Genomic DNA, 13,858 nt, shown 5'->3' with positions numbered 1-13,858 from the left:
GGTTTGCATGGGATCAACTTTATCCTTCCCCAGCTTTTCATGGGATCAACTTTGTTCTTCAGCTTTTCATGGGATCAACTTTGTTCTTCTTCAGCTTTGCATGGGATAAAACTTTGCTATTCCTCTGTTACAACTTTGGTCTTTTTTTTTTTGCTCATTTTCACATGAAATTTGGGAGGAACTCAGGTACTGAGTAGCTTATTTTGCCTCTAGGTTTTCCTCCTTTGATGTTTTTAGGCAGTCTTCAAAACCATGGAGAAGTTAAACTTGGAAAACTTTCTGCTTTCAGAATCTGAGACAGAGTCTAACACTGTAATCCAGGCTGGCCTAGAACCCACTATGTAGCCCAAGCTGTCCTCAAACCTGGAGCAATTCTCCATCTTACAAGTGCTGGGATTATAGGTATGAGCCACCATGTCCAACTTTGTTTCTAGTAGTTTTCCAATAGTTTTTAATTGGGCATTATATTTTTTAAAATATTTTATTTATTTTTTAGAGAGAAAGGCAGGTATAGAGAGGATGGGCACACCAGGGTCTCTAGCCACTGCAAATGAACTCCAGATGCATGTGCCACCTTTTGTATCTGGTGTCCGTAGGTACTGGGGAACCAAATCTGAATCCTTAGGCTTTGCAGGCAAATGCCTTAACTAAGTCATCTCTCCCAACCTGGACATTCTTTTTGTTTTTCCCTTTTCCTAGTCTAAGCAATGGCCTCATTAGTGAGTAGAGGCTTTGTTTAGAGAGCGCTTTGGCTGGTTCTGTATTAGGCTTGGTGGGAATCTGGTCACTTTAGAGCTTACTTCAGACTCTTTCCATCCATCCTGTGTCTGTCTCTATAGTTCTATGCCCTGAGCTTGGCATAATGTCTGTCAATAGTGCACAATTAATAAGTGTGAAGGGATGGAGAGGTGGCTTAGTGGTTGAGGCGCGTGCCTGTGAAGCTAAGGGACCCAGGCTCACTTCCCCAGGACCCATGTAAGCCAGATGCACAAGGTGACATATGCATCTGGAGTTTGTTTTCAGTGGCTGGAGGCCCAGGCACATCCATTCTCTCTCTCTTTCTTTCTCTCTCCTCTCTCAAATAAATAAAAATAAAATCTTATAAACATAACTATAGAATGGTTAATGGTAATGAAACCTTACTTAAGTTTCAGGTAGTTCAAAAATTCTAATGGGGGCTGGAGAGATGACTTAGTGGTTAAGACACTTTCTTGTGAAGCCTAAGGCTCCAGGTTTGATTCCCCAGTATCTATGGTAAGTCAGATGCATAAGGTGGTACATGTGTCTGGAGTTTGTTTGCAGTGGCTGGAGGCCCTGGCAATAGGAATTAATAACAGCATGATTTTCAGTATGATTTCGCCTACATAAATAAGTATTCTAAACCAGTTGCTCCTGATTGGAGGAGTGCCAGTCAGTGGTAGAGCCTATGCCTCATATGACAGTGCTCTGGGCCCTATTCCCAGGACCACAGGCAGGTGCACGGTGACTCCTGTGTAACTGACAACCTCGTACACACCTAATTTACATAAATACGTTCACTACTCGGAGCACAGGACAGTGGCTTTTTTCCTCAGGAAGAAGTTAGCCTGCACAAAGTCCAATGGCACATGAGAGACTTTTGCTGACCACATTCACAATTGTCTCAAATGCCAATGGCATATGTAAAGCTATGTCTCTCCCCTTTTTGTTAGCTAAAGGATGTATAAGTAATGACTATTATGTTCCCTTATGATAAAGTCAAGAGCATTTCAGCATAGAATTCCTTTTTAAATGAAGACAAATATTTTAGCATATATTTGGTGCTTTCTAATGATTAAAAAGTACACACAGGATTTGAGCCTACTTAAACATGGTTTTTAAACATTGTGAAATTTATAAGAAAAAAAATTGACCTAGAACCAGTAGTATGCTGGTATTCATAGAAATCTCAATGCCCTAAGGACATAATTTAGACAGTAATTAGGGAACAGATTTACTTAGTTTCTTTCAAGATATGACCCACATTTCCATAGATGCCTTCTACCTCTTGCTGGCACAAAAGCATGAGTTTACTGAAAGCAAGCCACATAAACTTCATGGAGAACTGTGATAAGTTAGTGCTAAGTAGAACAGATGCTATTTCTCTTGGTATAACGTGTACATAACAATGGGAAGATAAATGATAAATGGATTCTGGTTGGTGACTATGAACTGTTCCCTTGGCATGATTTGAACAATTCCCATGGACTAGTCTTGCTTACCAATAGTGGCTAGAACTACTTTATATATAGAACTAACTTGGGGGACTATGGCTAGTCGGTAATGAGGACTGGATCTAAGAAGAATCTACTTTCAAGTAAGCTCAAAAATAGAAAATTAGCCCAAATCACTTATTGCTCATCTTGGGAATGCACAATAGCCATTTATGTGTGAGTGAATGAGTGGTGTGTGTGTGTGTGTGTGTGTGTATGTGCATGCATACACATATGTGGGGAGTTATGTTAATATCAACCCACCAACTGTTATTTAAGTTTTGATTAAAACTAGTTAGGAAACTCCCAGGTATGCTTTCATAAGCTGGAGACTTTTCAGATATCTAGGATAACGTAGTTTGTACCTAATACTTACAAAAGTTTTTGGTAATAATGTTAACAGAGCACACTTCTCTGCACCCAAAGAAAACAGTAAAAATTCCCTCATATGTCATCAGATTATGGTGAAAAGTACATTCTTCTACAATGCTTTACGAGGTAAACTCTTGACTCATTGTTATGCTTTATCCCTATTTATTTGTGGAGTCAATTATTTAGTCTTTATGGATGTGTTCTCAGAGATTCTCTTAAAAACAGGAAACATTCATCTTAAAGCGCCAGATTCATAGAGCTTTCACTAAAATCATATTTTAGTAATGTAAATCATGAGTCATGGGAGAATATAATGAAACAGTTGTCGGATTTTGTTGGCCCGAGGTAGTTAAAAGAGCTGGGCTGAGTGGAATTCCATTCTGTAATGAGGTGAGGACCACAAGTTCAAGCCCTGGTGACCCAGTCATCTTCCCTGTTCCTGTTGCTTGCAGGTTGCATGCTAAATGATGAAAGGACGTGGGTGGCCAGGCAAGGGACCAGAGCAGGAAGGAGCAGTGTCTCCCTGACCCCTGTCCTCTGCCTCACTTTGCATGCTTTCATAGGCGAAGGAAACAAGGAATCTAAATGCTAAAAAGGCAAGCAACGTGAAGAACAGAGAAGTAGGTAAAAGGGAAGCCCGGGCAAGCTGGCAGATGTTCTGTGGAAATGGGTCAGGGCTTGTCAGCCATCCCAGAGCTGCCTGGACCCCTGTCAAGTCCCGAAGCCTGGAAGGAGGTTGATGTTGTGCTGTCTTGGTGTTTTCCAGAGTGTCCTTTTGGGGGCACTCAGGTACAGCTCTTGGGCCTCTCACCATCAATTCTGGTTTCTGTTAAAACACCTGGAGGAGTCCTGCCTCAGGCCCTGCTGGACGACCGCCCGCAGCTGGTGCAGAGCTGCTCTGCTGTGTGGGCATGGCTGCTCCATGTCACACGACCACACTGACCCCTGCCTGCTGGTGAATTCCTCTCCCACCCTGGGCAGCCCTGCGTGAGTCTATGCAGTCACAGAGACACGCGATCTGAGCTGAACTCCACACAGGATGGGAGCATGACCCAGTGTCAGAACTGGACTAAACACTTGCTTTCTTTCTTTCTTATTTATTTAATTTTCAAGGTAGGGTCTCATTCTAGCCCAGCCGGACCTGGAATTAACTATGTAGTCTCAGGGTGATCTTGAACTCATGGTAACCTCGTACCTTTGCCTCCCAAGTGTTGTGATTACAGGCGTGCACCACCATGCCCGCTTGAACTAAACACTTTCTACAACACCAACGTCTCCATCTTTATTTCCTCCCTCCATCCCCGCTTCCTCTTTCCCTCTCTCCTTTCCTTTCATCCTTCTATCTTCTTTCCTTCCTTTGTTTTTTTTTTTTTTTTTTTGATGGAAAAACCTCCTTCAGTTCACTCTTCCTCAGTCATCAATTAATCAAAATCAGTTCATTGTTGGGTTTTGTTTTTGGATGAAAATATCTAGAGGATGTGTAGAGGAGCAATGCATGATAAAATAGTCCCCCTTGCTATGCACAAAATGCCCTATTTTCCTAAATGCATGAGGTTTTGTTCTTTTTTAAAGTACTCCCAAAATTGTCAGTAATCTCCATCTTATTTTTCCTCATTTGCAGGTTGTTAGCTTGAGAGAGTTAGTGACAGTCTCAGTGGTGGCTGCTGTCACCTGCTGTTCTTTTGCTCTGTGCCATTGCTAGTAATGTTCTTTGCATCCCTGGACATCTGTCAGCTGCTGATGAAGTGAATTGGCTAGAGAGAGGGCTGGACCTTGTTTGTTGCACAGAAGAAAAAAAGCCATCATTAGGATGGTGAGATCAAATGCAAGGAGGAAACACATCCAACGACACCTAAAAAATAATTGGAGCAGCAGACTGCATCTTGAATTACAACTTAGGAAGCACTTTTCAGATGTTCAGAGGAGATGATGCCAAAATGTGTGCGCCTCAGCTTCTAGGAGTGGTGGGATCTTCTGGGAGGGAGAGGAAAACTGCTAGCCCCTTTGTCCCGTGCTGTGGTGTAGCACAGAGCAGCGCCTCTCTGGAAGGCTAGGACGGCAGGGACCACGCAAGCTGTTGTCTTCCCACGGGTGTTACTTGATGAGACTTGCAATGGCTCTAGAAGCAAGAGTCCCAGGATTGCTGTACAGATGGGTATGCCCCCCAGCATGGCTGGCTTTGGGTAAGAGCATCCCCCCTTTCTTGTAGTTTCGGAGCACAGGCTTGGAGGAGCGTGGTTACTTGGATAGTCCAACAGCCCTGACTCCACAGGTGAATGGATTTTGTCCCTAACTTCCTCGGAAGGAGCAGTGAACCACACCACCTATTACCCGTCCTTCATCTGATTCCTGGGCACCTTTTCTGACTTGGTATTTCATAGCAGCTCTGAAGATTTCCAGGTGATTCTGAGGCCAGTGGGAGGGAGAAGTGATAAGGCCATTTGTTTGCAAGTTTTGTGTCCAGCTGTGTGTGGCAATGAAATGGGTTCATTCCGCTGAGCATTCAGAATCAGCTCGAATGTCAAGAACTGAAATAATTTTTCTGTGTGTATACTGTATGAGGTGTGGTGTGTGTTTATGTGTGTGCATGTGTGGGGGACATCTGTGTGTGTGTGTAGATGTTCACACCCTATGCACTCATATATGGAGGCCACAGAAGAGCACTGGGCATCTTTCTCTGGTGGTCATCTGCATGCTTCCTTGAGACAGAGTCTCTCACTGGACACAGAGCTGTTATTTTCAGTCAGACTGGCTGACCAGCAGGCACCTGTTACTTCTAGTCTTTGCTCCCCATGGGACTGCGGTTCTAGGCATGGATGGCTATGCCCAGCTATTTATGTGGGTGCTGGGGAATGGAACTCAGTGCCCATCAGGTCCACTTAGGCCCTCATGCATAAATAACAAGGGTCTTAACCACTGAGTGATCTCTCCAGCCCACAAATAGTTTCTTTTTAAATATATTTTTATTTATTTATTTGTAAGCAGAGAGAGATAAAGAGAAGCAAGACAGGCAAAGAGAATGGCATGCCAAGGCCTCCAGCCACTGCAAATGAATTCCAGATGCATCTGCCACTTTGTGCATCTGGCTTTACTTGGGTAAGAGGAACTAAACTTGAGTCGTTAGGCTTTGCAGACAAGCGTCTTAACCGCTAAGCCATCTCTCCAGCCCCCACAAATAGTTTCAAGTGATTTTCTGGATGGTGATAAGTGGCTTAATATTTACAATGATCTAACTTTGAGGTGAATAAATCTGAAATATAGAGGAAACATCTGAAATGAGGCCCCAATAGCTGCTTTAGGGCCAAGAGACACATCTCAGAGGAGAGGTGCCAGGCAGTTCAGTGGTCCTCCTGCTTGCCTACACAGATCATGTGACATCTGTCTTCCCTTCAAGCACTGTGTGCCCGGCTGTCTTCATCATTTTCTTTGTGTATCTGGGAATCCCTGATCCATGATAAACTGCCCTGAGTAGTCAGATTTCTTACAATGTTTCTCCCCATGACTTAGTCAAATTTCCTTCACCCTTGAACCCATCTGAATTGAGTGCTGTATCACAACCCCCTGACCTTATGGCAGAGATGGAAACTGTCCCTTGGCTCCTCCGTGAAATCACTACACCCTTGGTATCCTTCTCTCTTGTGAATTCCCCACTCCTTGGAGCCCCATGCGTTCTGCCTGCAGACATGCCCCTCCCCACTGCTGACCCTGGGCCTGGATGTAGCCCCTCACCTCCGGCTCTGGCTGCAGCTCTGTTCCTCTCATCACTCTGGATTTGAATTCCTGCGTACCATCCACCCACCCATCCTTCCAGGTTTATTTTCTCATCCCTGGTGATACTGTTTTTCTTATTTTATTCTCATAGTCCTCTCTAGGCCTTGTTAGCCCCCAAAATTGAGCAACCTCTGAAATCCCAGCTCCAGATATGTTTCTCTCAACCAGCAGCCTCCATCCTTCTTGACTTCTTGCCAAGGTATGGCCACTGGGCAAGTCTTTCCTTTCTGGAAACTTCTACTGGATTGATCCAACCTTTCCCCCTGGCTACTGGCCCTCTTCATATTTAATTTCCTTCCTCGTCTGACCTCGATCCCATTGTCCACCACCATAAGTGCTGCCTGAAACACACAGATGCCCACAATTCTCTTCTTCTGGCCACTCTGGGGTAAAACCCGGGCTTGGCCACATGACCCCCATCTTCCTTCTTAGGCACCCCACAGCTGTTTGATCCCCTGACGCAACTGATTTCTCAGCTATGTGTCACAGTTCAAACTGCTGACCACACACTCTGGATGGGCGTTGATAACTTCCTCATTTGTTTTTGTGTTGTTATGTTCTTGTATGTACAATGTGGTGTGTGTGTGTGTGTGTGTGTGTGTGTGTGTGTGTGTGTGTGTGCACTGCATGCGCATGTATGGGCCTTGCAATGCTGCACGTGGTCACCTGTGGTGGGGAATCTTGCCTGAGGAGGCCAGAGCAGATCACTGGGTGTCCTGCTGAGCTGCTCTTGTGCCCATTCTCGTTTAAGCTGGACTCTTTTACTATTGCCAGAGCTTTTTGTATTTCACAAGCTTGGGAAATTCCCTGGTCTCTAGCCCCCTTTGTGGGACTTGGGGGACAGGTGTGCATAACCGTGCCCGTCTGTTTAAGTGGGTCCTGGTTTCAGGCCCCTTAGGACCTCATCCTTGTGTCGGAAGTACACTTAACTGCGGAACCCTCTTTTCAGCTCTGTCGTGGTTTTGTTATATTTTTCCAGGGTTTTCTTTCTTCCCAAACTGTTCACATTCTGTTCCCTTTCCCAATTTATCTGCTGAGAGTCCCTAGTGATATTTCGGTTGATTTGTTTGTTTGTTTACGAGGGGGGAGAGAGAATGAGCATGCCAGGGCTTCGAGCCACTGCAAACAAACTCCAGAAGCATGCACAACCTTGTGAGCATGTGCCACCTCGTGCATCTGGCTTATGTGGCTTCCGGGTCCATAGGCTTTGCAGGCTAGTGTCTTAGTCACTAAGCCATCTCTCCTGCCCATGTTCTGTCCGTTCAGCAGACAACTACTAGCCATCTATCTCCATGGCAGGCACTCTCCCTGCCCTCGCTGTAGCTACGACCCCTGCAACTACACTTCTGAAATGCAGGTCTTCTGAAAGCTCTCCCAGCCCCGCCGACCTCACAGGTGACACCTTCTTTCTTCAGGACTCATTTTAAACTTTGGAGTGACGCTACTTATCTACAATGTGGTGATATCCTTGACAAATAATTTGGTGGGGTGGCGAAGGTGCTGTATGGATGTGAATTGCAGGCACAAATCAGAGAAGGGACTAAGAAGCTGAAATAAATATTTAAAATTTTCAAGTGGTTTAAATTTTATTTCAGAGGGAATAGTTTATAGTGTTTGGTGATTCCTTTTTAATCCAAATCTCAAAAATCAAAATGCCTAATCAAAACAAAGGCGTCACAAAAAAATTAGTTGGTTTTCATCTTTGTCATCTAGCAATGAATTCAGCAATCAGCCACTATCTGGGTAGCCTTACCAATTCATGTGCTAAGTGAACATCAGATGTATTTGAATATCCATTATGATGCTGCTACTCCAGCGCATTGTGGAGTGTAAACAGTATTTAAAATCAGAAACATCTTTGTGTAGCACTTAATATGTACAGCTCACTCTGTAATCCTACTTAACAAAAATGTCCTCGGAGCTGGCTGAGTACCACTCTTCCCTTGGCACAAAAGGAGAAACCAAGTTGTTAAGACGAAATGATTTTTTTCTCCAACAACATCGTAACCTACCTGGAGGTAAAGATTTCATTGAGGACTACAAACTACCTGGAGCACACAGCGAGAGCTGGGAGTGCCCCTCGCTCCTGCTGAGCCGTGCATCCTACGGGGCAGCAGGGAAGCTGGAACCCTATACTCCAGAGCCTTACTCCACCATCTGCCTTGAGGTCTCTGGTTTTGTCATAGTTTTTCATCCCTGACTACTATGACCTCTTAGTTCAGTCACCAGGGAAGTCTAAGCCTTCTCTCATGACCCCAAACTTCCACATAGAGATCTGTGTCTCTCCTCAGCCACATCCTGACCACCTTGGATGATAATTTCCCCCCATCTCCACCTTTACTATCCCTCCTCTTGGTTCCGTGTGTCTCCAACTTCTCTGAATGGAAGGAAAGAAGGAAGGAAATGTGTTTTTCTAGGACATAGACATCAATATTGCTGTGATGTACTATATAGCCATGACTAATCAGGGTAATATTAATTTTGATTATGGCTTGATTACATTTCTAGGGGAATGCAAAGTGGTCCAACTTTTATGCAAATCTAGGTGATGATTATAGATGGATTCTTTCCCTATTAATTACCCAGCAACTCTAAAACAAATATGGAAACAATTTGCAAATATTAGTGAGAGTTAGAAGAGAGGGCTCCATTACTTGAACAGAAATGTCAGGGTAACAACCAGTGTCTCTCACATTAAGAAATCTCAGGTTTTCACTGAAAAATGGCTCAAGGGAAGGTGTTCTCATTTGGGGGTATATTGGGGTGAGTCAGGTATGACTACCTACCTGCAGTGCAGGGGAAATGTATCTGAGTAAACGTTTATGCCTACTGTTCTGGCAACTCACAGTCTGAAGAAATGAAGGAGGCATGCTATAATTCAAGCCCGTGCAAATGACTTCAGTTTCTTATCCTTCCTTAACTCTTTCTGCTTTTAATCTTACATTGTCAATGGGAAGTCATATTTTACCCACCACCCCCATGCCAAACAAAAACATAGTCCCAAAATCCATTGACAAAATGAAGCCACCACAATTCCATTTGCTTGTAGTGTGGTCAGAGTTGGCAAAGTCAATCTCTGTGAGTGAAAGTCAATGATAGGGTGTAAGTGAGGTCAGCTAACATATTGCCAACTATTTAGTGTGAGTTGTTTAAGTGTAATTTAGAGGCAAGATTTAACATACTTTGTATTTCCACACAGGGATCAAGAGGTATATAACTGTCTCTTCATGCCCATGGAGGATTGGTTCCAGTAGTCCTAACAGATGCCAAAATCTTGAGGATTCTCAAGCCCCCTATCTAAAATGCTATAGCACTTGCTAAAGTCTGCACATATCTGAGTTCTTCCTGTGTACATCCAACCATCTCTCTATTACTAAGAATATCTAGTCCGGTCAAGATGGCGACCGCCTAGCTGCACTACAAACAACGAGGGAAAAAAAGATAGATGCAGATCCTAAGAAGAGAGCTGCCCCAACATACCTCAGAAGGGGCCCAACTGAAACTAAGGACAACTGGCGAAATAAGCAAGGGTGATGTTTTCCTGTGAACTGGATACCAGCACAAAGGGGAAGGAGATCAATGCAGAGAAAAATCAACTCCTACCAAATCAGAGAGCCAGAGCCTCAGAGGCCCCCAACACCTCAGCAATGAAGCAGACCAAAAATGAACCCAACATGGCTCAGGGAAATCTTGCGGAAGAGGGGGCGGAAAGAATGTCAGAGTTACATGTTGGGTCATGATTTTCAGAGACATTTATCATACTAATAACTGGGGGCTAACTCCACAATGCACGACCCATTTTCAATAATAAGGAGGGTCTAATGGGAGGGGGTAGATCACAGATGAGCCTAAATAATGGTACCAAACTGCCTGTATTTACTGAAAAGAAAACTAATAAATTAAATTTAAAAAAAAAAGAGTATCTAAAAACACTATGTAAACATCGTGCAGTATTTCTTAAATTGGCACTATTTTACTGCTATATCGTTTTTATTGTTAATTTTTCTTAAATATTTTCAATCTGTGGTTGGTTGAATATGTAGACATAAACCCATGGATATGAAAGACCAATTATATTTTAAGCAGACTGAAGTATAAGCAGAGATGGAGAGATGGCTTAGCAGTTAAGGCATTTGTCTAGAAAGCCAAAGGACTTAGGGTTTAATTCCCCAGTCCCCATGTTTAGGCCAGATACACAAGGTGGCACATGTATCTGGAGTTCATTTGCAATGGCTAGAGGCCCTGGCATGCCCATTCTTTCTCTCTCTCTAAAATAAATAAATGAATAAATGAATACATATTTTTTAAAGTGTAAGCATACAGGCTTACTTTTAAAAAAGGGGTGCACCCCTTTAGTCTCAGCAGTTGAGACAGTGAGGTAAGAGGACTGTTGTGAGTTTGAGATCAGCCTGGGCTACAGAGAGAATTCCATGTCAGTCTGGGCGAGAGTGAGACCCTGCTTCAAAACACCACCATCACCAACAAAAATGCTTAACCATGCACGCATGTATTCATACATAATCAGCATATCCACTTACAAGTTGGCATTTCTTACTGAGCACAACACAGCTCTTAAATAGCTCTTAAAACAGACACTTTAAGTGGACCCTCCCTTGAAAGTCACAAAGACTTCCAGATGGGAAACAGCTGTACAGATAGCCCAAAGTACAGAAACCTGGCAAAGAGCTGGCATATCTCCTCCAGACATCACATCAGGCACGCGTGTGCCTATCATTCCCTCAGGCGTAAGTCATCTCTGCATTTGTTTGTTTGCTCATCTGCCACCATTCCATGCCTGCTCGCTGTCCCTTTCTTGAGATGAAATGATCTGGCAGAGAGCAGATGTAGCAATTAATAACCTGTCAGGGCTGATGGATAGAAGAGGAGAAAAGTGTCCTCACACGTCTTTGTGGCGTGGCTTTCTTCCCCGTTGCAGGGTGCTGTGGGTCATGAGACACACTCGGCCTCCCCAGGGAGGGCCCAACTGTCTCATTAGCATCTATCTTTTGTGACACTGTGATGTGGCCTTCGAGAGGCTGACTCACCTGTTCTTCTCCGAGAATCCTGAAGTGATGGAGCTCTTTAATCAAGGAGTTGGGACAGCCAGCTGTTAGGGGGGAGAATTGATCACAGAGATGTCATTATCATTCCGCACAGCAGCATGTTCTCATGCACAGTCATGACTGTCACTGCTGATGTTGATGACGGGGAAGACGCAAAAGTAGAGAGGGTACTACCTTTGCTATGACCCTAGCTCTGTAGGGGAGGGATGCATGTGACTCTGGCCAGGCCTTGGCCCTTTTTCATTATGACCTGGTCACAGGATATCATGGTACTTCTAGCACTTAGCAATGTGCTCAGTGTATCACCTGTCCCCAAGACTGAGCCAGGATACTGAGGGTTGCAGTGGGAGCGTTGGTGACTGTGGATTCTCACATACCGATATCAAACGCTATCTCTTGGTGGTGGGGGCAGGGATCTGCTCAGCAAGTCTTTAGAATGGGCATCCTGCCATCACGAGATCCTCTGGGGTTGAGGACCTCCGTTGGTTCTTGTAGGAGGCTCCCCTACTTTCTAGCTCTAATCCAATCACCTCTTCAGGCGTTCGCATTCCCTTTCTTCAGTCACAAGAAGGATGAACAAATCATGGATGCACGTCTACATTTATATATGTATACATTTGTAAACTTAAGTATCAGTTGAAGTGTGTTTCATGCCTATTTTCTGAATAGAATTATTCCACTGGGTTAGGTTGTAGTCATCTATAATATTAACTCTGGGCACAAAATTGATATTTAAAATCTGGTTCTTTGAGATAAGACCCATGAATCACATCATCTGCTGAGGTTTCCATTAAGTAAATTGGATCATGAGCTGTTTCTCCTTTTACTTGGCATGTGAGGTGGGGCGGGTAAAAGGCACTGGGGGTGGTTTCTGGGCAAGTGCAGGCTGAGTAATGACAAAACATGCCTTCACATAAGTGAACGTGTCCTTAGCCAGAGTGTGTGTGCATTGGTCTGCAAGGCAGGACTTCAATCAGCCAGAAAAATGGAAGAATTTCACCATAAGCTAGTGAGGGAGGTTTGACTGACCACTTATGCAGGGTATTCTTTTTGTCTCTCTCTCTCTCTTTCTCTCTCTCTCTCTCTCTCTCTCTCTCTGTGTGTGTGTGTGTGTGTGTGTGTTCATATGTGTGTGGCTGCACATGTGCAAGCAGAAGTGAGCAGCCCTCCAGCTCCCCCGTGCTGGATTACAGGCACACTCCACCAGGCCTGGCTTTTCCATATGTGCAGGGGATTTGAACTTAGGTCCTCATGCTTGTGTGGCAAGCACTTTACTCACCGAGCCATGTCCCAGCACCTTATGCAGAATATTTTGAAGGATAATTGGGTTAATTGTGTCAACTTGATTGGCCTATGGGACGCACATGCAGGATACAAAATATACCTGGATGTGTCTGTGAGAGTGTTTGCGAAAGGAATTAGTTAGCATTTGTATTGGTGGATGGAGAAAAGAAGATCTGGCTTCACTCATGGATGTGGGCACTGCCCAGCCCATTCGGGGCACCAGACCTATGGAGCACGGCAAAGCAGGGAAGGGTGAGGTCTTCTCTCCTGGGGCTGGGACATCTCCCTTCTCTTTCCCTCAGATCCCAGAGCATTTGATCCTTTGACCCCTGACTTGGCGATTTGCGCCAGCCCCAGCCCCTGTTTCTTGCACCTCCTAAACTCAGACTGACTTCCCGCACATCTTCTTGTTCTCCACCTTGAAGAGTAGCTAAGGCTTTTCAGTTTCCATAACCACATGTGCCTGCTTCCCCCGTCAATGTCCTCTATACATGCCTCTACATACGTATCCTGTTAGTTCTGCTTCTCTGGGGAAGCCCGACTATCCTGACATTCTGTGGACATGGAAAATGCTGGAAGAGTTTTCATCTTTGATATTGTATAGCACCTCACACAATGAGAAAACGGTGCATAAATATTTACTGAGGTATTACAAATAATTTAAGAAAATAAATGAAAACCCCGAGGCAAACATTTTGGTAGAAAAAAGAAAATAATAAATCAGTTGCCACAGGCACATCCGTTGATGTGGAGAAAGAAATTTGGCTCACTGAAGAGAGAACATGTGCCTGAGCTGATGCCTGTCCAGCTGCAAGCCAGAAGCTCGCGGGTGAGGGCCGCTGGAGGGCTGCCCACTTCCGCTTGCTGATTGCATGCGCGTCGGAGCCACCGGTAAACGTACACGTGGGGTCCTTTGACTGGCTGATGTGCAAGTGAGAACCGCTATGTAAGCTCAGCCCCGCAGACCTCCTTGGAAGCAAGTCAACATGGCTTAGTTTAATGAGATGAAGCCTCGCCGGCCTGGTCAGTCCCATGGTCTGGGTTGAGGGATGAGAAGAGCCTCAGGGGAAAGTGCTGGAAGACGGCATGTGGCCCAGTGTGAGGCGGACATGGAAGCCCTCACCAACTCCTCAGGAC

At 44.7% G+C, this 13,858-nt stretch overlaps 1 protein-coding gene across 3 annotated transcripts in view; it reads right to left on the bottom strand.

Moving 5' to 3' along the window:
* Prkn (parkin RBR E3 ubiquitin protein ligase) overlaps positions 1-13,858 on the bottom strand; it is a 1,150,905-nt gene that overhangs the window by 196,257 nt on the left and 940,790 nt on the right. For all 3 annotated transcript variants that reach the window (XM_045158191.1, XM_045158190.1, XM_045158192.1), the window contains one exon: positions 11,420-11,481. In XM_045158191.1, coding sequence (XP_045014126.1) covers positions 11,420-11,481 — 62 coding nt within the window. The remainder of the gene's footprint in view (positions 1-11,419; positions 11,482-13,858) is intronic.

The sequence above is a fragment of the Jaculus jaculus genome, chromosome 9, assembly GCF_020740685.1.
Source record: "Jaculus jaculus isolate mJacJac1 chromosome 9, mJacJac1.mat.Y.cur, whole genome shotgun sequence".
Taxonomy (NCBI): domain Eukaryota; kingdom Metazoa; phylum Chordata; class Mammalia; order Rodentia; family Dipodidae; genus Jaculus; species Jaculus jaculus.
Note: the sequence above shows the minus strand (reverse complement) of the source record. Positions and strands in the feature narration are given on the sequence as shown.